Source organism: Engystomops pustulosus, chromosome 7, assembly GCF_040894005.1.
Source record: "Engystomops pustulosus chromosome 7, aEngPut4.maternal, whole genome shotgun sequence".
Classification (NCBI taxonomy): Eukaryota; Metazoa; Chordata; class Amphibia; order Anura; family Leptodactylidae; genus Engystomops; species Engystomops pustulosus.
This window is the reverse complement of record NC_092417.1, coordinates 35,471,868-35,497,835: the sequence shown is the minus strand read 5'-3', so window position 1 is coordinate 35,497,835 and position 25,968 is coordinate 35,471,868. Positions and strand designations below refer to the sequence as shown.

The window sequence follows — 25,968 nt, the reverse complement described above, 5'->3', positions numbered from 1 at the left end:
AAACCTTTGAAGCTGATGGCAGGAGGAGCTTTAGTGATGACTCCCAGAGCACATCTGGCTCATTTACATATTTTAAAACTTTATTTTTGGGTGAATGACCACGATGCTCGGCTGAAAACATAAGTGATGCTGGTTTATCATCTGCAAAATTGATGATAGATTTATTTTAAGGGTTTGTCAGCACCAATGTTACCAATTACAATATATTAACTGATGACCATAACTCCACACCCCATTCAGAGGACTGCCCTTGGTCGCTGACACCCTGTGACTGATGCTATATGTACTGAGAGTTGTCTCACAATCTAGATGGCCTGTGACTATGATACTGATAAGAACCAGTTTGAAGTGGGATTTTGTAACTTACAAATGATTATCTGTAATTGGATGAGGACTTCTCACCTTCAAACAGTATTGCTCCAGAATGTTCAAAATGTATTTGGCTTCTTGCAGCACATCTACACACTGTGCACCAAAAGATACCACAGTCACTTACAGTAAGATGTCAGATGGAGGGAAAATATGTCCTTGAAAATAATATTTATCCACTACCACAGCATAACTTACCCCAAATATCCCCCCATTACAATCCCTCAATATATTACAATATATACTATAGCCCTTGAATAATTAATTGTTATGCAGACGGACAAAGCCCCAAGACTTAACCCCTCCCCAGCTGTCCATGCCTAATTAGCTTATCTGCCCTAAGTGGTAGTAAAAAACTTGTCAATGTTCCCTTCCTGCACCAAAGTGCAAACACAGAGACAAAGACAAAACAATACAATCAGAGATGGATAGTAGCTAAATACGGGTCAAAACCAGGAGGACAATGAAGTACAAAATCATTGGATAGTCAGGCATAGAGGCAAAAAGATACCTGCAGATACAGATGACAGAAAAAAACTGCTTGCTTTCTAAGTAGAAGACTATAGCACTGGTCAAAAAGACTTTATATGAAATGCCAGAGCCCGGGTCCAGAAAGTGATTTGATTAGTTCTCTGACAAGCAGGGCAGTAGTGACAGTGGGGAGAGATTCTGTCAATCACAGCAGATTAACTGGTTATGAACCAGATCAAAGTTTGCAGGAGACAGATGGTTGTGGTTAAAATCAATAAAGGGTGCTACAAAAGGAAATACACCAGTGTTCAGACTAGCAAAAGACATGAAACAAACTGACACTTATCAGCATATCCTCATCCATACTTTATTGGACAGAGGATGATACAGGCACAGATGTAACAAAAGTACTGTACAGTACTTCTAATAAGTTAGAGGTTGTACTGACATGTTGTAGTGTGATGTCATTATCATGTGGCCTCTCATTTAGGATTAGAGTGTGACATGTGTTGGGGAAATCTCCTGGCTGCATCACACTTGCACTACAACTGTTTTAAAGAAGCAGATGCTATTGACTGTGGTAGCTACATGAATAGAGCTTGAGCATCCGATTCCTTCCACATGAAGTACTATTATTATGACTGGTATGGAGTTAGAGGCCCTTGTCATAGCAATAATAAAGAGAAGGACCTTTATCCATGAAATCCGCATATATGTGTTCCTTCTCTTAAAGGGCACCTACCACCCCGATTCTACCTATAAAGGTAGATCGGGTGGTAGGTGGATGAATGGGCTATCCTCACGCCCCGGGTGCCTTTCATGCCCCAGTAGCCACGTTACTCCGCCTACCATTTAATCTTCGGCGCGCAGCTACGGGGACTCGTCCGAGTCCCCCGGCATCTGCGGCCTTCTGCGCATGCGCAGTAGCTCTGGCCCCTGAGCCGCGGCCGAGCAGCCGAGGGCCTGCGTTCTGCGCATGCGCAGAACGCAGGGGACCAGGACAAGGGCGCGCAGCTACAAGGAGCTGCGCGCCGAAGATTAAATGGTAAGCGGAGTAACGTGGCTACTGGGGCGTGGAGTAGCCGCGACTAATAGCCTCATGTCCGGCTACTCCACACCCCAGTAGCCGCATAAAATATTTACATATTCCTGCAATAAAGTTTTCTAAAAGACACCCGGGACGTGAGGATTAGCCCAAAAAAGGGCTATCTTCAAGTCCCATTCATCCACCTACCACCCGTTCTACCTTTATAGGTAGAATCGCGGTGGTAGGTTCCCTTTAACACACATGTACACTAGGGTCCTTTAAAGACCATTGAAGCTCCTCCTAAGGTCCTCAATCTGCAGAACTGAAAGTGGGCAGAACTGACCCTGCTCTTTTCCCAAGTAGCTTGATTCTGGTACCATATTAAGGATGTCAATAACATTTTAAATATTTCACTTGTGCAGTGGCCAGGGCCCACAATTTTCATGCAGCCCATGGGCTTCTTCCTGGTTGTAGTTGCAGCTTGGATCTTCCCATAGAAGTCTATAGGAATGCAAACACAGCATTTACAGATGTGAGGCTGGGTAACACAATCATGTAGGTAACATCAAGAATTTGGGACAAACTAGTGACACCATTTGCCAGCCTTTTCAGGTTGTCCATAAAAATGGACAATTTTTGCAGCCACTTAGGCTCAGAGTTGGATGATCCACTGGAGAAAAGCACGCATTCATGTGCACGAGGCCTAAGCATCAACATCATAGGCTGATATACTCAAATTAGGGGAGATTTATCATGGGCTGGAGCTTTGAGCCTCCTGTTGTATTCAGTGTCCAGCTGCGTGGGCGTACAATTCTAGAATAGCACTATTCCACGCAACATGGAGTTTTATACCGAGTATGCAGGTGCAGCGTAGCCAGGGCTGGTGCCAGCACTGGGCATATCCGGGCAAGTGCCAGGGGCCAATGCTCCTGGGGGGGGGGCCCACATAGGGATTTATATAATGAATCCATAGGAGGTAAGGGTATATAACCATGAGGCGTTGTATATAAAAATAACCATGGGGGGCTGTTTGGGATGGTAAACTAAGGAATATTTTAGGGATCAGGCGACTGTTTTAGTTTCTGAATTTTTTTATGCTGCCACGTGAGATCACTGCAAAGGGGCCTACAGAGGCTATGTCGCCCAGAGGCCTAGGGAAACCTGGAGCCAACCCTGAGTGCAGCCCACTCCGCCCCCGGCCATGCTCCCTACTTGACTTAGAGATGGTGTAAAGGAGAACATAATCTCAATTCCGGGTGGTTCATTTTTTATCATTTTAAGATTTATACAACAGAAAACTGACGTATAAGCGCTGATGTCCACATGTCTTAGTTTCTATAGCCATTATTCTGCATACTGGGTTGAGGGCCATGTGGTGTAAATTACAATGCATTCAACCTGGTACCACAATATAATAGAGAAACAGGAAATTTTTTGGGATCCACGGTGCCAGGTCCATGGAACATGTCCGTAATATCACAAGGTAAGCATCCATCATGTGTCCGCGCTGTATCGGGCATTGCCGGATGTCTCATTAATCATTCCACTGTATTTGGCCAGACTTTTGCACTGTGTATGGCGAGTCTAAGCCCAGGATTTGTTCTGTGTATCCGTCTCTTGTTTTATTATATCACACCACCGTGGAATTGACTTATATTTTGTATATTGATTTTTTTTGGTGTCAAAGCGAAGCTCCGAACAGCGCAGCTCCACTGTGTGTAATCACACGATTTTTTATCACTTTCATCCCAGACATAAGTCTCTCTCCCTGAGCCTCCATATCCCAGAAGTCCAGTCTGCGTGCGTCACAGGGATGGAAGTTAATAGCCGCACGTCCCATCACTACTTCTAATATTCAGCATTTAGTAACAATATATAGGACCTTGGATGGAACAGATTACATGGATGACCTTGTTTAATCATGTTACCATTAACCCTTGCCGTCCACTTCATTTCTCAGTCTCACGGGGACTCCCGAGACCAGGACGTCCTCCCCCTCCAGGGAAAAAGGGACATGTAGGTTATTGAAAAACTGGTGAAACACATTACCGGTCTGTACATTTCCCAACAGAGACTGGGAAAGGGAAGTTGTACCATAATGGTACCTTTTCATCAAGGCCTGATGACCTAATTATGAGAAAGATCTGACTGCAACCTGATCCACTGTTTATTTGGTTTAGAGAACATGGTTCTCCATTGACCTTCACTCAGGGAACAGAACAGGAAAAAAAGGACAGCGCATTAACCTCTTAAAGACTACGCTCAGGATCATTAACCCACTATGTGCCATGTGTCTGCTATTATCAAGAAGCAGTGTTATCGGGGCATGTGTAGATCACATTACCAGGAAAATTTACTCAACCTTCCATAAAGAAAACATTGTATTCTGTACATTTTAGAAAGATATGTTATATACCCATAGCCATTTTGCAATGGAATGACATGTGACATTGATTTATGTAAGTGATTACAATACTATAGAAAAATTAGGAGTTTATTGGAGAAAAGTGTACAATTGAATGAAGGCTCAAGAATTCGATCGCCTCTAGCCTGGATATAATTTATTGATGGTCATGGAGGCATATATACCGGTAGTTTCTCCAAAAATAAGCTCTACTTTCAAAATATTCCTTAGTTACAAAAGGCTGAATTGGCCAAACTGACATCAGAAATGACACAGTTCTGGTGTCATTTTAAATATGGGTATCTCTCCTTTACTGTCACATAAGAGTTGTTTTTCTAGGTGCCACAAAACCAGAGACACTCCCTGTTAAAGGGGTTTTTCTACAAATCAAGTTAGGCCATATCCTAACTCGCTGATGATGGGGGTCTCATTGATGAGACCCCCACAGATCACAAGAACGATGTACCCCAGTCAGACCCCTCGTCTACCCCCGAGATGAGCAGAGCACCATCTTCGTCAATCTCTGTGATGTCCATATAGCCATTGAGGTGAATGGAACAGCCAGGACATGCGCAGGAAGCGACGAGGGGTCTGACTGGGACCCCATTGTACCCCTCGTTCTAGTGATCTGTTGGGGTCCCATCACTGAAACCAGTCAACAAGTTTAGTGGGAAAACCCCTTTAAATTAACAGTCAGGAGTGTGATTTTCATAAAGAGTTCCCATTCCAGACTGTAACTTTAACTGTGGCTATGTCTGTGGCACCTAGAATCCTTGTGTGATATTAACCCCTTAAGGACGCAGGGTTTTTTCGCTCATTTCTCGCTCTCCATCTTCAAAAATCCATAACTTTTTCATTTTTACGTGTACAGACCTGTGTGAGGGCTTATTTTGTGCGTAACAAATTTTGCTTTCCTGTAATGTTATTTATTTTAACATGCCATGTACTGCAAAGCTGAAAAAAAATTCCAAATGTGGAAAAATTGAAAAAAAAACGGCACGTGCGTCACGTTCTTGTGGGCTAAGTTTTTACGACTTTCACTCTGCGCTCCAAATAACACCTCAGCTTTATTCTTTGGTTCGGTGCGATCGCAGTGATACCAAATTTATATAGGTTTTATTGCATTTTAATACATTTTCAAAAATTAAACGAATGTGTACAAAAAAGAAAAAAAAATTTTTGCCATCTTCTGACGCTAATAACATTTTCATACTTTGGCGCACAGAGCTGTGTGAGGTGTCATTTTTTGCGAAATGAGCCAATGTTTTCATTGCTACCATTTTGAGGTCTGTGCGACATTTTGATAATTTTTTATGTGATGTAAAAAGGTGTAAAAGTCGCATTTCGGACATTTGGGCGCCATTTCCCGTCTCGGAGGTCACCGCCGCCCGTAACCGTTTTTATATTTTGATAGATCGGGCATTTTGGGACGCGGCGATACCTAATGTGTCTGTGATTTTTACTGTTAATTATGTTTTATATCAGTTCTAGCGAAAGGGGGTGATTTGAATTTTTAATATTTTATAATTTTTTACAAATTTTTTAAACTTTTTTTAACCTTTTTTTTTCGCCATATCTTAGACCATCTAGGGTACATTAACCCTAGATAGTCAGATCGCACCTACCATATACTGCAATACTTCTGTATTGCAATATATGGCATTTTTGAAGCTCATTCATTACAATGAGCCACTGGCTCATTGTAACGAATCTGCAGAAGCCATTAAGCCTCGGGTCAAAAGAAGACCCGAGGCTACCATGGCAACCAATCGCCGCCCCCCAATGACATTCGGGGGCGCAGCGATCGGAATAAAGATGGCGGCGCCCACGCGCCGGACGGGTTAATAGCCGCGATCGGCGCAAGCACCGACCGCGGTTATTAGCGGTGGGGGTTTGCTGCAATATGCAACAACCCCCACCTTTGTATGAAGAGGACTCAGCCCTTGAGCCCTCTTCATACATTCCCTATACCTCTGCTCCGTAGAGCTACGGCGCGGAGCCTTAGGGGGTTAAAGAGGGAATTCTTTGTTTTCATCAACTGAACCAGGTGCTATGTTTCAGAAGATAATGGCTGAGGATATGTCATACAAATTAAATCTGAAAATACCCCTTTAAAGGAAACCTACCACTGCTTGCATGATGAAATCATGCAAGCAGACCACCCTGTAGGCTACTTAATGCTGATGCCGGCACATAGTTTAGTTAGGCTCGCGAACCGTGCCGAGAGCCGTGACGTCACCAAGCTCTCGGCACCTATCGCCGGTCGGCTGTCCGAGACTTAGTGTTTGCGCATGCGCGATAAGTGCCGAGAGCTTGGTGACGTCACGGCTCTCGGCACCTGAAGGAGGAGGGTAATTTGAAGTTGGCTGGAATAATTAAACATCGGAAGCCATCGCCAGCCCGAAGGTGACGTAGGGTAGCACCGGAGGGCTCATTTACATATGTAAGAAAATCGTTTTTTTAAGCTCAACTAAAGTTCGCCGAGCCTAACTAAACTATGTGCCGGCGTCAGCATTAAGTAGCCTACAGGGTGGTCTGCTTGCATGATTTCATCATGCAAGCAGTGGTAGGTTTCCTGTAACATGACACTTTTTAAACCTACCATTGATTTCATGCATTATGAACCAAACATACATTGAGAATGCTGTCGCTACACAGATGAAGGAACATATCTTGTTTATTCCCTGTGCTAAGTGGTTTTGCTGAAAAAGCAATTATAAAATTATGATAATGAAGCTCTGTTGGATCTATGCTGGCGCTCGGCGTGTCTCCTCTCACATTAAGTATTTACTGCTTAAGAGAATGATGTAATCACTGTATTGTGCCTGACCGGCAGAATTAATCCAATGGTGCACCATCCCCCAGCTGCTGTGTATGAGTGACCCAGCTCAGGTTGATTAGTCCTGTCTGGATAGTTCTGGAAGCTCAGTATTTATGTAGGCACCCAGCTTTCCCAAGGTCCGGAATCATATAATTGTTTTTTCAGAAAAACCACTCAGCTCAGGGAATAAACAAGATATGTTTCTGCATCAGTGTAGCTACAGCAGTCTCAAAGTATGTTTGTATGTTTTCATGAAATCAAATGGTAGATTTCCTTTAAGAACAAACTCTCAGGACCTTCACCTCTGGAATAAACAACAGACAAAAAGATTAGAAGTACAGCTGTGTGCATTCTTCTAATAGCTTTATATAAAGAGGGTTTCCAAGCTCTACTATTATTTTTATAAATGTGTTTATGTCACGTAGGTTTATCTGGGTATGGATAAATTCTGTTAAATTCTGAAAGGAAGGTGATCAGGGAATGCTCATATACTCTATGGGGAGAAGTATCTGCAACACCCCTGCCAACGGCAAGGTGGTAGTTGCAAATAGCGCCCTCTCCATGTCAGGAGCTGTTAGGGAGACTGATCACCTCTCTACGAAGTCTCTAAGCACTGGAGGACTTAGTGATTTCAGCTGTAGCCACTGCCTGGTAAGGCAACAGTTAACAATACTTAATCCTATTGTCCAATTATGTTCTTGTAAAGCCAGCTGGAAGCTGATTGGAGAAGTGCTACCATCTGACCAAGGGAGTAAATAAACCCCTGGTGGGTGGGAGCACATGGTCTTGGAATCCAGTCAATAGATGGAGGAGCAGCTCCAGTGTGCAACTCCCTGCAGAGCCACCCTTTAGACCCACTACCAGGAAGAAGAGGTATCTCAGACCACTGCCTGATAACTGAGGGCAAGTCAGGAGACCTAAGTCCCGGAGCAGAGGTCCCCATCTGGACTCAGCTCCATCTGCAGCAGCCCAGCCCGCAGTTCCTACCAGGCTGAGAGTAACCTTCCTGTGGATCAGCTTTCTCTCACTGGCTTTGCTGAATCTGCTGTTTATCGTCTGGCCATTTCCTGCTGTTCAATAAAGAACTGTAAGTTGATTTGCACAATGTTGCCTCCGTCTGATCCCTGGATACGGCTGTTTCCACCATAGGCTTTTCCATCCATAACCCAGGGACTCATCCTACAGACACCTCAGGGGTTGCCCCAGGGAGAAACCAGTACATCAGCCTCTCCCTCCATATTTCTTGCCCACACCACCTGCTGGAGACCTGCCAGGTTGTAGGACAGCCCTCCGGTCCCCATACCAAGCACCGTGACACTAGTGTGCCTATGCTGTAACTGTCAGCCACTCCGGTATTCTAGGCCCTGGCTTCCTCCAGGCCCCAAGAAAAGGCCCGGGCCCCGGTGGGGGATGTTGCATATGTAAAAGTACTGTTCCAGTTGCTCATGGTAACCAATCAGAGCTCAACTTTTATAAAATGAAAGCTGAGCTGTAATTGGTTACCATGGATAAAGAGAACTTCTTCACAGGCACTTATGATTTTAGTGTCTTTTGAACCTATTAAAAGAGGAAGTCAATCCATCTTAGTTATCATAATGATTTGTACAGTATAGCGGGCTGCTCTGGATGAGCACTGCCTACTACTTCTCAGCCTTCTGCACACTCCAAACTCCGCTGTGTACGATAAAAGCGCCAGGCAGGTATTTTAAGCTCTATTGATATGCACTTGTGAATAAACAACTCCATAAAACAAACAAGGATAAATAGGGAATGTGTAGTCACACTCGACTCTAAACGCCTTAGACCTGGCCTCTTCCTAGCCATCTGCTGATTGGCTTCCAGGTTTCTACATTGCCAGTGGGGAGCGAGAGACCCTTGTTCACACCCCACCTCTATCCGCTGCTGTCTTCCTAATAATTGCATGTTTTTCCTTCGGGCCCACTAAAGTCTTTTACTCTTTAATTGCAATTACACTCATTTACATAGCAGATGAGGCTAATTGCCGGTATTAGTTACCAAATGTAGGGCCGCACTGGGAGGGAGTAATGTGCCCTACAGGTAGGAACGTGATCACAGCTTTAATTGAGGAAAGATGGGGATACAGCAGTGCCGTCTTATATGGAGAGGTGCGCTGTAAACTGTGAAGTCAGTGTTGCACATAATCAGGAGTGCGTCTAGCCTTACTGCTGCCTGAGAAGAAGGCGAAATAGCGTCCCCAACATTCCTAAAAGCCTTTGAACTATTGTGAAGGTGCAAAAAAAAATTTACAGCGCAGATATGCTGATAGCAGATCTGGCATGTTTACATACATAGTTATTATTTATGTCTGATATTGGGTTCAGAATTGCTCTGTATGAATGAAGTGGTAGTGTCCTTATACTACTTCTTCCTCATAGACCAGTGGTGGCGAACGTATGGCACGGGTGCCAGAGGCGGCACCCAGAGGCCTTTCTGTGGGCACCCAGGCTGTCGCCCCAGCACCCCAGACAGGACTCTAAGAATCTTCCTGCAGTTCCAAGCAACTCAAAATATGCTGCTTTCAGTCATATTTTGATACTTACTTCACTCCTTGGGACTGTAGAAAGAGGGAGAATGAATAGACAGGACCGAATCATCTTTGGAGGACCTTCTGTTGGCCCCACGATTGTCTGTGTACAGAGGGACACTGGAAATAAGCTAAAATGTATTCTGTGTTGATGTCCTCAGGAGGCAAATATGAAGTTGCTAAACAGGGAGCAATAAGTTACTGCTTTAATTTTTGGTTGGCACGTCATGATAAATAAGGGGTTTTGGGTTCAGTTTGGGCACTCGGCCGCTAAAAGGTTAGCCATCACTGTCATTGACACATGGGGCTCAGCAGCAGCGACACCGCCCCATCATAGAGTGTGCCGGCCGGCAAAGCGCATGACTGCGGCTCTGCAGGCTGTTACAGCAGACAGAAGAAAGAAGAGGAGCCAGGGGGATGGGAGCATCACGGAGAAGACAAAAGAGGAGCCACAGGGAACCGCGCCGAGCATCGGAAGGTGAGTATGTTAGTTTATTTTTTATTGACTCATGTATAAACCGAGGTTGAGGTTTTGGGGCTGTCAGGGACACTGTAATAGGGTGGGCAGCGCAGCAGTAAGGATCTCCCTGGAGCTTACCTCTCCGGGTTCCTGACTCCTGGCTCCGGTCCCTGGCTCCGTTCCCGCTCCTGATCGCGGACTAGGCCGCACGCGCCCCCGCTTTCAAGAATTTAAAGGGCCAGCGTCCTCCTTATTGGTGCTGGCATTTCCGGCTCAGCTATATAGCCTGGCGTCTCCCAGCATCCCCTGCCAGATCTTCAGGTCATTCTACTGAAGAGAAAGTCCACGTGATTCCTGAGCGTTTCCAGACGCCTCCGAGTTTCCTGAGCGTTTCCAGATGCCTCCGCGTTCCTGTGGTGTTCCCGTGTTTCTGTGGTGATCCTGTGTTCCTGTGGGTTTCCCGTGTTCCTGTGGTGTTCCCGTGGTGTATCCTGTGGTGGTCCTGTAAACCTGTGGCGGTCCTGTAATCCTGTGGCGGTCCTGTTATACTGTGACGGTCCTGTATCCCAGTGGTCTTCCGAGGTCCTGCCAGCCGTCCTACCGAGGTCCTGCATCCCAAGGTCCTGCCATCCCGAGGTCCTGCCTTCCCGTGGTCCTGCCTTCCTGTGGTCCTGCCTTCCCATGTTCCTGCCTACTTGTGTCCCTACCTTGGCTGCCACTGCGGGCCTGGTCGCACCCGCGGAGCAACCTGGTGGCTTCTCGCCGCAGCAAGACCATCCCGCTTTGCGGCGGGCTCTGGCGAAGACCAGGAGTCCACTTAGACTCCGCCCCCGGGTTGCGGCTAACATCGTTATTCCCAGTGGTGGTCCAGGGAGTCCACAGACTTTAGCCCCAGAGACTCTTCCCGCACCCCAGTGCGTGATAGTGACAGTAAGATCCGGCCATGGACTCCGCCAAGGTCTTGTATCCTGCTAAAGCCAGCTACTGAGTGATCTTCCCAGCCATATTGCCCAGCAATCTCAAGAGATTGCTACCCAAAAAGAACTTCTGGACAAACACGCTGCCAGCCTTCGCTGGATGATTGCCTCCCAGCAGCAGGCTCCCGCGACTCTACCTCCTGTTGCTCAAGTCACCCCGCTATGTTTTCCAGCAGTAGAGTCTGGACCCAAAATTTTTTTGCCTGACAAATTTGATGGCAACCCCAAATTATGCAGGAGATTCATTTCCCAGTGCTCGCAGCACCTTAAACTGATGTCCTCCCAGTTCCCCACCAAACGCTCTAAGATGGCATTCGTCTACTGTTTGCTCTCTGGAGAGGCCCTGGCCTGGGCTACTCCTCTATGGGATAGTGGTGAGCTGGACATGGTTACCCATACCAAGTTCCTGGCAAAAATCCGGTCCAGGTTGGAACCACCTCACGTTCGGCTACCTAGCCTGTCCTGCTTGTCCCCAGTGTCTCCGCAGCCTCCCAGAGCTGCTCCAGCGGCGCCCCAGCCTCCGCAGCTTCCCAGAGCTGCTCCAGCGGCGCCTCAGCCTCTGCAGCCTCCCAGAGCTGCTCCAGCGGCGCCCCAGCCTCCCAGAAATTCTCCACCAGCGCCCCAGCCTCCGCAGCTTCCCAGAGCTGCTCCAGCGGCGCCCAAGCCTCCGCAGCCTCCCAGAGCTGCTCCAGCAGCACCCCAGCCTCCGCAGCTTCCCAGAGCTGCTCCAGCGGCGCCCCAGCCTCCGCAGCTTCCCAGAGCTGCTCCAGCGGTGCCTCAGCCTCCGCAGCTTCCCAGAGCTGCTCCGGCTTCCCCACAAGCTGCTCCAGTGTCTCCACAGCTTTCCAGGGCTGCTCCGGCTTCCCCACAAGCCACTCCAGTGTCTCCGCAGCTTCCCAGAGCTGCTCCGGCTTCCCCACAAGCCGTTCATGTGCCTCCACAGCTTCCCGGTGCTTCCCAAGAGTCGCTCCAGCCCGCGGCTCCCCAAGAGTCGCTTCAGCCTGCGGCTTCCCAAGAGTTGCTCCAGCCTGCGGTTTCCCAAGAGTCGCTCCAGCCTGCAACTTCCCAAGAGTCGCTCCAGCCTGCAGCTTCCCAAGAGTTGCTCCAGCCTGCGGCCAAAAGACGTTCAAAACGTCCTCAAGATGCCCTTGGCTTGTTCCATGCCAGGTCCAAGCGCCACATGGTTTGTCCAGTCTTCTCAGTGCCTGCTCTTCTCCTAAGGTGCCTCATCACTAAGAAGAATTGGAGGAGGCGAAGGAAGAACAGCAGGCTGAAGAAGAAGAGGGCCCTAAGGGGGGGTACTGTCACGGGTGATCCCGCGATCCATGTATCGGATTGCGGGTGCTCCCGTGTTCCCTCCTGTGACGCGACCCCGGCCCGGTCCCCAGTGCCCACGTGATCCATGTTCTGATCGCGGGTGCACCCGTGCTCCGATATGTGCGCCCCCTTTCTCGGACCCGCAGCTTACCTCTCCGGGTTCCTGACTCATGGCTCCGGTCCCTGGCTCCGTTCCCGCTCCTGCTCGCGGACTAGGCCACACGCGCCCCCACACTCTAGGGCGAGTGCACCCGACTCAGCTATATAGCCTGGCGACTCCCAGCATCCCCTGCCGGATCTTCAGGTCATTCTACTGAAGAGAAAGCCTCCGTGATTCCTGAGCGTTTCCAGGCGCCTCCGTATTCCTGTGGTGTTCCCGTGTTCCTATGATGTTCCCGTGTTCCTGTGGTGTTCCCGTGGTGTTTCCTTGGTGTATCCTGTGGCGGTCCTGTAATCCTGTGGTGGTCCTGTAATCCTGTGGCTGTCCTGTAATCCTGCGGCAGTCCTGTTATCCTGTCAGCCGTCCTCCCGAGGTCCGGCCATCCCGAGGTCCTGCCTTCCCGTGGTCCTGTCTTCCCATGGTCCTGCCTTCCCGTGGTCCTTCCTACCTGTGTCCCTACCTTGGCTGCCACTGCGGACCTAGTCGTACCCGCGGAGCGACCTCGCGAAGGCCAGGAGTCCACTTAGACTGTGCTCCCGGCATGCGGCTAGTATCGTTATTCCCCGTGGTGGTCCAGGGAGTCCACAGACTTTAGCCCCTGAGACTCTTCCTGTACCCCAGTGCGTGACAAGAGATTGTTTTGCAGAAGAAAAACAGACTTGTTTACCAGACAGCCTGACCTTAAGTATGAGAGATGGTGTCTGGAAGTCTTTTACTATTTTAGAATATTGCTGCCATATTATGGAGACACAATGTAAGTCTATGGGGAAATGCTTTATTATTGTTGTTGTGCTAAATGGTAACATAAAATGGGGCCACCCCTAATCTGGGTGCTGCACAGGCTGGGCTGTGGTATAACTGGATGTATACAAACTTTTGTTCTGCCCTGGATGCAGTAGCACACAAAATATCTCCTTGAATCTGGGGCTCGACCAGGCTGCTGCAGCTCTGCAGAGATGGCTGTCTCTCTTTCTCTCCATTACTCTCTCAATGCACAAGGGGGCATTTATCTGGAAACGTGTCCAGGTTTGGGGAAGTTTTGTAAGGTTTTTGGTTTGCTTGATTCATTAGTGGTTGATATATGAGGCATATGGGTCTGTTAGTTTTTTGAGACTTTGTCTGAAAAGTCGCACAAAAGTCTCAAATGTTGGGCCGTGGCTACTCACCCCTGGCTACTCTGTAGCCACGGGCGACCCTGCCCATCACCGCGTCCCTGCTGTCTCCTATCTTCATTTTGGCTCATTGTGAAGCCGGAGTTTGGCACATGCGCAGATCATGCTAGTGCAGGACGCAGCAGGGACGCACTGATGGGCAGGATCGGCCGCGGCTACAGGGGTGTGGTGTAACCATTCCTTCCGCTCCACAGCGCAGCTACTCTATCACCCACTTATACTCCTAAGCCACTTTCTGTATCCACTTTCTCCATGCCACCATTTACCCACTGTATGCCCCTCCTACCTCCATCTGCTCTAACTGTCTTGTACTTTTAATCCCTTACCGACATGTGACGTTTCTATACGTCACATGTCGGCTGGGGGTGTATGGAGAGGGCTCACAGGCATTTTTCAGCAAACACCCACTGGTGACCAGTGCTAGCTCAGATCGCAGGTGTTAACCCTTTGATCGCTGCTGACGGCAGTCAAAAGCTGGCGGCGCTTGGGAGATTGTCTCTCCCTGTGACATCATCAGGGAGCAGCAATATGTTACCATGACAGCCTTGGGTCTTTCTAAGACACAAGGTTGTGTATATTCAATAGATCTATTACAGTGGCACATTTTAATAGATGATGTATAATATCCCTATATACTGTAGTATGGGAGTATATGGTAGGATCAAACAACCAAGGGTTAAAGTACCTTAGGGAATCTGAAAAATAGTAAAAAAAAATTAAAAAGAAGTTAAAAAAAATTAAAAACAAAAAATTGAAATCAGTCCTTTTCCCTAAAACTGATATAAAAAGAAATAAACAGTAAAAATCATAAACATGTTAGGCATTGGCGTATCCGCCAAAAGGTTGCACAGTCCTCAAAATGGTAGCAAAGAAAAAAATCAAATCATCTCGAAAAAAAAAATGACACTTCATACAGCACCGTACACCGAAGTTTGAAAAAGTGATGGGAAAACGAAGAAATTTTATTGGTATTTCAGGTTTAAAATTTTTATGTATTACATAAATATATGTAAAAGTGCCTGGTCTTTAAGGAGTTAAAGTTTATTCCCCAATTCCCATGCTCTGCTTTCAGGGATTGAATTGCATACCCACCCACATCAGCTAATAATGAATTATTATGTGGTTTGATCCATTCTAGTTTATATTCCTACGTAGGGAGGGGAGGGGGCCCCTATAACAATATTTGCTATGGGGCCCTGTCATTTTTAGTTACACCTCTGAATGAGACCGAAAGTAGGAACCTACCATTGGATCTTCCTTGTTATGTAGATCCCTGATGGTAGGTTTCCTTTAAATTTGAATCCCCATTTTTAAAGTTTCTGAGTGGCAGCTGATTAGAATTCCTGCTTGTGACAGGATTACATCAGCAAACAGTAAACTGGAAAAAAACATGAATATTAAAATATTATAGTGTTAACAATGTTAAAGAAAGGAAGTGTAACATATCATTTAAAAATTCCATTAACATCAATGCAAATTGATCCGTTTTGTTCGGCTTCGGCAGGGATCCATTATCCTTGTGTATTTTGGACGGAAAAAGATGACGGTGACTTTTCCTCTGTTTAAAAAAATGGCAAGGATAACCGATACATGCTTAAATGGAACATAACAGATGCCATAAAATTTACATTGATGTCAATGGGTTTTTTAATTGATAGGTTAAACCTCCATTCTTTACCTTTTTCTAACGGAGTGTATTGTAGTGTGAATTTAGCCTAATTAGGGAAATAATGGTAAAGGGGACATTAAATACAGGGGCTCCGGAAAGGGTAGTGGGCATTATATTTTGGCGGGCAACATCACCCACAATTTTATTGGGTCCGCAGGGAGTCCGCTACAGGCCACAGTATGAGGGGTGTTTAGGAGTACTATGGAGTGAGCTGCATCCGTGTAAAAGTTGTATATCTGTATGTAATGCACATAAATGTATTTTATGTATTGATAAATACAATGTAATGTATAACAGATGTGACTTTATATATCATAAGTGCATACCTCCCAACCGTCCCGGTTTCGGCGGGACTTTCACGATTTTTTAGCCCTGTCCCGCTGCCCCGGGAGGTTGAGAGGTTATCACGATTTGTCACGCTTTTTCCCGGACCAAGAGACTTTGTCCCGTCTCCTGGTCCCGGGACACTGACTGCAGAGACAGGAGATAACGCGAGCTCTGCTCCCAGCACAGCCCCTCCTCCTCCTCCCCCGGGCCGCCCCTCCTCCCCCTGTGTGTGCTGCCGCGATGTGTGAGGAGGTATCATCAGGGGGGGTCACCTGGAGAGTGGCTGCTGTCTGAGCTCCCAGCTCTGCACGGCACAGCACAGAACAGCAGAGCTGTGTGTGTGTGAGGAGGAATCATCAGGGGGGGGGGTCACCTGGAGAGCGGCTGCTGTCTGAGCTCCCAGCTCTGCACGGCACAGCACAGAACAGCAGAGCCCCTCTCCTCGCCCTGTGTGAGGAGGAATCATCATGGGGGGTGCTGCTGTGTGACCCGGCCATGGATTTGGAGACTCCTCTGCTCCTTCTCCTGAAGCTGTGCAGGGAGAGGGGGCATCGCAGAGAAGAGATAGCAGCAGCTTGTGGGATGTGCCCCCCCCCCTCCAGCAGCTACAGACCTCTATTAGGAGCATCTACCATCATGAGGTAGGCCAGTCAAAGACATGCACAGCTACAGGTCAGTGTGTGACAGGAGACCTCTATCAGGACTTGTATGGCAGCATTGTGACATACAAGCCCTGAAATAATTATGAGCTATTAACCTCTAGACGCACCTGGACGTTATACTACGTCCCTGCGGCTAGATACTTAGCGCACCGGGGCGTAGTATAGCGTCCCGCTTCTGGCACCGGCTCACGAACGGAGCCGGCACCAGAAGTAGCGGTTGTCAGCTGTCTATCACAGCTGACACCGCGCTGTAACACCCACGATCGGAGCCAACTCCAATTGCGGGTGTTAACCCCTTACATGCCGCGGTCAAGCATGACTGAGGCGTGTAAGGGTGTTCCTCTTCTGGGCAGCCCTGAGGACTGCCATGTGCCCCGGAGCTGCCCAATCTCCCTGGAAGTCAGACCCCTTCTGGGTCTGACCGTAAACTGTCTGCGCATGCGTCTGCACGCTCAGACAGTTTACACTGCTCTACAATGTATTGTATTGTAGAGCAGTGTATTGGACTTGAACCAGTGAACCATCCGAGCATCACTGGTTCAGGTATGGAAAAGTAAAAGCATGTATAAATACTAACGTTTACACATTAGAATAAATAAAAAATACATAAAAATACAAGCCCCTAAAATGTCACTTTCCCATAAAAACACTTAATAAAGTATAAAACACACAAAAACACAAAACCCTTCCACATATTTGCTATTGGACAGGAGGCTACAGGAGGAGGACAGGAGGCTACAGGAGGAGGACAGGAGGCTACAGGAGGAGGACAGGAGGCTACAGGAGGAGGATAGGAGGAGGATTGAGGACAGGAGGAGGACAGGAGGCTACAGGAGGAGGATTGAGGACAGGAGGAGGACAGGAGGCTACAGGAGGAGGATAGGAGGAGGATTGAGGACAGGAGGCTACAGGAGGAGGACAGGAGGCTACAGGAGGAGGATAGGAGGAGGATTGAGGACAGGAGGCTACAGGAGGAGGACAGGAGGCTACAGGAGGAGGATAGGAGGAGGATTGAGGACAGGAGGCTACAGGAGGACGCTGGAGGACAGGAGGCTACAGGAGGAGGCTGGAGGACAGGAGGCTACAGGAGGAGGCTGGAGGACAGGGGGCTACAGGAGGAGGCTGGAGGACAGGGGGCTACAGGAGGAGGCTGGAGGACAGGGGGCTACAGGAGGAGGCTGGAGGACAGGGGGCTACAGGAGGAGGCTGGAGGACAGGGGGCTACAGGAGGAGGCTGCAGGACAGGAGGCTACAGGAGGAGGCTGGAGGACAGGAGACTACAGGAGGAGGATGGAGGACAGGGGGCTACAGGAGGAGGCTGGAGGACTGGAGGCTACAGGAGGAGGCTGGAGGACAGGAGGAGGCTGGAGGACAGGAAACTGCAGGAGGCTACAGGAGGAGGCTGGAGGACAGGAGACTACAGGAGGAGGCTGGAGGACAGGAGACTACAGGAGGAGGCTGGAGGACAGGAGACTACAGGAGGAGGCTGGAGGACAGGAGACTACAGGAGGAGGCTGGAGGACAGGAGACTACAGGAGGCTACAGGAGGAGGCTGGAGGACAGGAGACTACAGGAGGAGGCTGGAGGACAGGAGACTACAGGAGGAGGATGGAGGACAGGAGGAGGCTGGAGGACAGGAGGCTACAGGAGGAGGCTGGAGGACAGGAGGCTACAGGAGGAGGCTGGAGGACAGGGGGCTACAGGAGGAGGCTGGAGGACAGGGGGGCTACAGGAGGAGGCTGGAGGACAGGAGGAGTATGCTGGAGGACAGGAGGAGGCTGGAGGACAAGGGGATACAGGAGGAGGCTGGAGGACAGGAGGCTACAGGAGGAGGCTGGAGGACAGGAGGCTACAGGAGGAGGCTGGAGGACAGGAGATACAGGAGGAGGCTGGAGGACAGGAGGAGGCTACAGGAAGAGGCTGGAGGACAGGGGGATACAGGAGGAGGCTGGAGGACAGGAGGAGGCTGGAGGACACGAGGCTATAGGAAGAGGCTGGAGGACAGGGGGATACAGGAGGAGGCTGGAGGACAGGAGGCTACAGGAGGAGGATGGAGGACAGGAGGAGGATGGAGGACAGGAGGATACATTATGAGGAGGATAGAGAACTGGGACCACACCATGTGAGGAGGGGTGGGGGTAGGAGTACAGATAGGATTATGTTTAAGTTTGGGGAGAAAAATAAAAGCTGAAAACCAAATGTAAAGGGAGGATAAAATTAAAGAAGGGGTTTTATATGTTTTATATATTGCAGAGTTGCATAAGGGGTTATTATATTGGTCCACGGGAAGGGAGGACCAAATTAAGGGGCGTTGTACCATGTGGGGACCTTCAAGTTCGATGTTATACTATGCCTGTGGGTGGGACAATGGGCGTGGTTTAGAAAAAAGGGGGAGGGGCTTTGTGTCCCTCTTTCTCTTGTCCAAAAGTTGGGAGGTATGTAAGTGTCTGGGCTAAAACTGTTCTAGTTGTCCATGAAAAACCAATCAGAGCCCAGCTTTCATTTTATAAACAGCTGTTGGAAAATGAAAGCTGAGCTCTAATTGGTTGTCATGAGCAACTAGAACAGTTTTATCCCAGACACTTCTGACAATTCTCCCCCAGGGTGTGGAATATTTGCAAGTATATAGGTGTAATATGTGTACAGATTTATCAGTATGCATCGCATACCTACAGGCGTTCTCTCGGTTTGAGCCTCCCGCGCTCCGTATTTAGATTCTACGGTCTGCGGTCACGTGGTACTCAGACATCAGGGTCATGTGACCGTGACGTCTGCCAGGCCCTTCTAGTGCGGATGGAAGCTGCGCGCAGCTCCGGGAGACACATGTGCGGACACGTGTAGAGCCGGGCAGTGTGTACCCGCCGCTGGGGTCCACGATGAGGGCGGTGGCGCTGATTAGGTGACTCCTTCTCCATTGTAGAGCACTTACAGCTATAACCGGCTGTTACCGGCTAGGGAACTACAAATCCCGGCATACCCTGCGGGCACCTGAGGCGTGCACTGTGCTAGTATCACAGTCATACTTGTTCCATGGAGGGTGCAGGAAGCTGTGTGTGTGTGAGCTCTTACCTGCTGGGACTTGTAGTTCATTATGGTTGATTAGATAGGTGCATAACCTCATTACTCCTTGTGACACATGAGGTCATCTCTGATGTAGGGAAGGTTTAGTATTCACCTCTTATTTTCCCAGCATCTGTATATGATAATTGCTCTGGTAACAATTCCTGAGTACAGTCTCTCTGGATGTGCGCCGAGTTCAGCTTTTACTTTTCCGCAGCAGAATTCGCTGCAGAAATCTGAGGCTTAAAGGGATTGTCCAGGATTTAAATAAATAAATAACCTTGCTTTGGGTTAAATTTTTTGGAGTGCAAGTCACATAAAAATCAACTAAATGAAGATTTAGGAGTGACTTGTACTTGGTAACAAATTCTAATATGTTAAAGCTTGATCTGGTTCAGCTTTTACTTCCCAGACCTGTGATGTCACATGCATTGGTCACTTGACCAGGGTGCTGCCCAGTTAAGTGAGTTGCAATGCTAATCATAGCCACTGTAATGTGTATGGGGCTGCACATAGCATTAATGAAAGTCTACCATCAATATCCATCATGATAAATCAGGGACACTTACCCATAGATCCAGGCACCGTGACTGTTGTAATCTTTTTATAAGTGTTACCCATGTCCTCCTTCCTTCTAAAATCAACTTTTATATTTTATGCCCGTTTCAGAGCTCCTCAGTGACGTCTATTCACAGGCTGTTACAATGAGCACAGCAGGTCTCCCCTCCCCCTGCAATAGGAGGGAGCGGTGCTCTGCTCATAGTAACAGCATATAAATCTGCTGCACCGAGGGGCTCTGAAAACACCCACCAGAGCCCCTCACACTTATTAGCATAATTATAAAAGTTGATTTTAGAAGGCAGGAGGCCATGGATGACCAATATTAGAAGATTACCACAGCCACGGTGCCTGGATTTAGGAGTAAGTGACCCATCGTGAAGGATTCTGATGGTAATTTCGTCTAAATATTTCTCCAAAAGCTGCAGCCTCTTCAAGCAGCAGGAGGGGGCGCTATGTTTTACGCCACACCAGTTTCATATCTTAAGGGCAGGTCATCAATAGTTTGGTTTTGGGAAACTTTATTATTATATTCACACAGAGTAATAAAGATAAATCTGCACAATAGGAGTCTCTCATTGCTTTTGACTAAATATTTTTTATTTTTTAATATAGCGGTGGGAAGGACAGCTGCTACAACATGATGCAATGTGTCATGGCCGGTCATCAGGTTGTGGCTCTGGCTAATCTGAAACCCCCGGAGAGTGCAGGTAAGAAGGAAACCTTCTACACTGTTTATAAATACACAGGGGATTTGCTACAGTAGCTACTGATCAGTAGGGTGATGTTTATGACAACACACATCTCCAGGAGAATTAACTCTTTTTCTAACCTCTAAGATGCCGCGGTCATCATTGACTGCTTCATCTGTGTTTTAATGGCTGATGGTACAAGTTACCATTACTGTGGGGTATCTGCTATGTTGTTACATGCAAAGTTAAGTTAGTTAAAGGGGTTTGTTAGTCTTAACAGAAGTTTCCTAGTTGTCTGGTGTAGGGGTCAAATTAAAGTTACTGTCCTTCTTCCATTACCCTGTGGCACATCCCTGCCCTTGTTTACACTCCCAGCTGGACTGAGACTGTTAAGAAATCCATGTATCTGCAGGGAATAACTGGCCTCATTGGTCACATGACTAAGAACAGTGGGAGTGGTAAGAACATGCTCATGTGACCGTTGAGGCCTTTGATTGGCTGCTTCTAACCAGTTCCAGTACAGCTGGGACTGTAAGCAGAGGAAACAGGAGCTGTGGTGCAGGAATTAGGAGCTAGAGGAGGACAATTTTGTTTGTATTTTACTCTTGTCTCAGCCTTCTATTCAATCACCACTCAGAGTACATAATAATTTAGGTGCTAACAATCGAAAGGGTCTTAATTTTCACTCTTGTCACTTGTATGTCTGCAGTGGATGAATTGGACAGCTACATGTACCAGACAGTTGGCTACCAGGCGTTGGATCTCTATGCAGAAGCCATGGGGTTGCCGCTGTACCGCGCCACCCTTAGTGGCTCCAGTTTAAACACAGGACGAGGTTATACACCACAAGAGGGAGATGAGGTTGAAGATTTATACCGCTTGCTAAAATTAGTTAAGGCAAGTATTATATCTTACACCTTGTCTTTATAGGAGAATATGCAAATAAGTTTTCCAGGATGGGATAAGGAAAATCGTGCCTCTTAGCTACCTTGGAGGGCAGTTGCCTTAACACCAAGCATGACCTTCAGGAAGCCTAATTATGTGATGCAGGATTAATACCAAACCAGTATATCTATTCCAGAAGGAACAAATTCCCAACTGTAGACAGCACTGTTTCAATGTGGTTGCATCTCTTCAGCACAGTGTAGGGAACTGGTTTGGCTGAGTGAGAGGCTTTTGACTAGGGTCAGGAAGTAAGAGTTCTCTTTACAGAGACTTTGCCAACTAAGGCCACCGGGTAGGCGTGTGGAGACTTGAAAACCATTGACGCTACACTGGGGGATTTTGGGAAAATATGCAAAAAGGAAAACGTCACCTCTTTTGCTACCTTGTAAGGCAGACCCCTCTTAACACCAAGCCTGACTTTCAGGAAGCCTAATGACATGACTTGAGGTTTAAACCAAACCAATATATCCCGCATCATGTCAATGTTCAGAACTTTTGAGAGATTTCCTTTAACAAGAATATTATTTCAATTATTGTTAAAAATTTAGAAAATCTGCCATAGGTTGTGCATAGATTATTGGATCCACTAATGAAGGTATTTTAGAGAAATCTACGGTAATTACAGACAACCCCTAGTTACAGACGGACCCCTCTGCCCACTGTGACCTCTGGTGGAGCTCTCTGGATGTTACTTTAGTCCCAGGATGCAATGCTCAGCTGTAATGAAGTTTTATTGATAATCCTTCTTCCCACGACCGCACAAAATTTTGAAAATTCAATTGTCACCGGACCAAAAAGAACAGTTTTCCTGGAGTTACAATTATAAAATATACCAATTCCAACTTAAATACAGATTTAACTTAAGTACAAACCTAGAGAACCTATTTTGTACGTAACCCAGGGACTTCCTGTATATAATTAAAAGGCTTCAAAAACTCCCAGACCGGTCCCCTCTGAAAGCTGTGCCCTCAGATGCCATTGATGCTGTAGTGTCCAGGCGCTTACATCATATACATAGTCACCGGCTGCAAGTGCTTTCCTACATTTTGCTGCATCAGCATTGCACACATTAAGTGACCGAAACATCAGAGACTCCATTTTTCTCCCCAGGGTCAGAACCACTAACCCAAATGAGAGCCTAATGAGAGCTAATTAACAGTAATGACCACTAATCCCTTCCATAAAGGATGTGGTCCAAATTTGAAGCGGTTAGTTGCTTGTTGAGAGTGAGCAGCACATGGTCTCAGTTCTCATACATTGCTAGGCACAGGCATCAAAGGCAGCCAGGTCTGGACACATTACTTACACTTTCTTAGCCAATTCGATTTTAGCCATAAACAACAAAACAGTTATCAGCTTTAGCACTATTTTTGGTGTATTATTTTTTTTTTCTCTGCATAAGTAAAAAGGGAGCCTGTCAGCAGGCTTGACCCTCAAAACAACTGACACCAATATATAGCAGACGGTTGAAGGATACCGTTGAGGTCATGCAGCCTGCACGACTAACAAAAACACAGTCAAACCGAAACTAGACTATCATCAAAATTTTATAAAGGAATAGTTTAGATGATAAAATAAAACTTTGCAGTATTTAATTATTAAAGAAATCTGTCCTGTGTCCTTCTTTTCCCTCTGCCTTTCTCCCTTATTTATGCAGTTTGTGTAGCTTCCTGTCCTGTGTCATTCATTACAGACAGTGGTCTATTGTTGGGGTCCAAAAGGATGGCGCACACAGAGGTGAGTATACTAAAATTTTTTATTCAAGGTCTTTAAAACCTTGAATAAAAAATTTTAGTATACTCGCCTCTGTGTGCGCCATCCTTTTGGACCCCAACAATAGACCACTTTCACCACATCCTATAGAGTTTGGCAACTCCATTTAGGAGATTATCCTCTAAAGGCAGCACCAGACAAAAATTATCACCACAAAGCCTACAATAGTGTTGTGCCTATCTGCAGCATAACCTAAAACGGTGAGCACAATCTACAGCTTTATGTCCATCTGTTACCCCCTAAGATGTCACACTATTAGCGCTTTCCCCCTGTCCTTCCTTGCCACTTTCTATACCCCATTCATTACAGACAGTCCCTGGATAATCTAATCTCCTTAGAAAACTAAATCAACAAGTGAAATATGCTCTTGGTATGGAACCAATAAAGTTCTTATCATGCATGTTTTCACATCATCTCTAAGTTACTTAATTTTAGTAATATCAGATTATAAAATTTACCTTGCTCCTTGCCAGCTTGCGCATCGAGGTCCTGAGGGTTGTCTTTCATATTCCATATGTCTTTCATGTCGTTCGAATTTTCACTCTGCTCATCCACCCACTCATTAGTTTTCACACCATACCCCCTCCCACGTCCTCCCTCTATTCCCCCTCGCACCCATGACCGCACAAGCAAACCTCTAACTTGCGCAGCGAACCATATAACTTTGATGTGAACAGTGAGGTGGCTCGCCGTTGCTCGCTAAAACTGCGCATGCGGCGCTTCATACCCTGGCTTTATAGGCACCAAGGACATACTCAAACTGTGTAGTGCATACCTTCTACAGTGTCTAAAAAGTCGGAGTACAAAGTGACCCCTGCCCAGTTAGTGCAAGGGTGGGGTTTGCTTGTGCGATAAGCCCACATCAGGGGCGGGAGTAGGAGAAGAGCGGAGCGCAGATTCAAATGAACAAGCACCTGTTGCAATATGAAATTCCCAGCCTCCAGGACTTTGATGCACGAGCTGGCAGGGAGCTAGGTAATTTTTACAAAAGTAACTTAGGGATGATGTAAAAAGATGTGTGATAAGGACTTTTCTTTCTCTATTGGAACCTGTCACCTTTGAAAAAGAACGCACTGGTGACAGGTTCCCTTTAAAATTCACGCTGCTAAGTACAGGATAAAGAAGCAGAAAAATGGCTTCAAAGGATTAGTTACTCTAAGTACACCTGGCACTACATGTTCAAGTGTCCTTAGAGGCGCCTCTTCTAATGTGCAGTATATGGAGCTCTGTGTTGCCAGTTGGACGCTTTAGCTGTCACCTCCAGGAAGAAAATAGGAGTCTGGTAGAGTTTAGTACAATCGAAGGTGCCCAGTTCTGATCATCAGGCCTTTAAAGGGAACCTGTCATCAAGAACAGGCACAGTAAAACTTATACAACCCCCGGCTGTGCCTTTGTTGAAAAGTGCAGTGCAGGTGTCCCATCTTAAATCTTCCCCCATTGCAGGGTGCATTAAATGGTGAGAAGATCTGTAGTTTCCCACACAGTGCTCACTGCTAAATTTATCATGCAGTGAGGGGATCAGCATTCTGATAAGGGCAGGGAGAGGACTTCCTCTGTGCTCAGGCAGAGCGTTGAAGTGATGCTGAGCTGTAAATTAAAAGGAGGTGTGGTTCACTGGTAGCCTGACTAAACATGACTCTTCTCTACAGTACTTGATTCATGTCTACTCATTTGCATATCAGAAAAATGGCTGTGATTAAGATACTGTGCCGAGTGGCGGATAATTTTTTGATATGGGAAGGACTTTTAACCCTTTACCAGCAGGTATTGTTGGTGTGAGGGGTGAAATTCTGACGGGTCTTCAAGGGGTTGTCTAGGATTTTAAGAGTTTTTCCACTGCAACACTCAGGCCAGTAATACGCAGCTGTGGCCTATGTGACAGGATAAAAGGTCTTCTTTTGTTTTAGAACTCTCTTAGCTATTGGGCCATTAAAGTACAAGTCTGGACATCCCCTTTAAACCGTGTATTTCTCTGTTATGCCACCAAAGGCATGATTGCACGGCTCTCACTTTTCTCTTTTTGATGCTTATAAGTCAAAACTGCCTACAAACGCCCTGCATAAAGCTTGAATCTTTCTTAGCACAGACCCTTGCCTCCTCCGTATAGAAAACAAAGGCACGCGCCATCCTTATGTCCCATCTAGGTGGCTGCCTATTTCTTGTTCTGTTCTTTTATGTTACATGACCTTTAATCAGACAGTAGAAGTGTTTCCCCACCTTTACATGAGAAATCTGTAATCTCCTATCATCCAAGCATTGTAGGAGTTAAGCTTTACCCGTAGCCTGGCTATAAGTCGCCGTCCTTTACTTCATCGGTTCTTCATCAAACGTTATGCAGGAGCGCCCCCTGCTGGTGTCTAATGCACATTTCTCAGATAGCAGCTGACCACTGCTCTGGTTGACACAAGCAACCAACAATTGTGAGTCGGATCCATCACATAAAGGGTATGGCTGGTACCCGATAAACAGTATACAATTATATTGAATTCCGTTGGGGACATTGTTGCGAAACTTTTTTTTGTTTGTTTATTTTGCAGATTTTTGAAAAATTTTTTGATC

At 47.0% G+C, this 25,968-nt stretch overlaps 1 protein-coding gene across 5 annotated transcripts in view; it reads left to right on the top strand.

Moving 5' to 3' along the window:
* Nucleotides 1–18,962: 18,962 nt before the first annotated feature.
* The window catches only part of DPH6 (diphthamine biosynthesis 6), a 47,480-nt gene continuing 40,474 nt past the window's right edge, over nt 18,963–25,968 (top strand). For 2 of the 5 annotated variants that reach the window (XM_072115428.1, XM_072115427.1), the window contains exons 1-3: nt 19,108–19,280; nt 20,615–20,709; nt 21,401–21,588. In XM_072115428.1, the coding sequence (XP_071971529.1) occupies nt 19,258–19,280; nt 20,615–20,709; nt 21,401–21,588 (306 nt within the window). In that variant the 5' untranslated portion in view covers nt 19,108–19,257. Of the gene's footprint in view, nt 18,986–19,106; nt 19,281–19,502; nt 19,535–20,614; nt 20,710–21,400; nt 21,589–25,968 lie in introns of those variants that run through there. The other 3 variants (XM_072115431.1, XR_011848815.1, XM_072115429.1) reach the window with 3 other exon arrangements.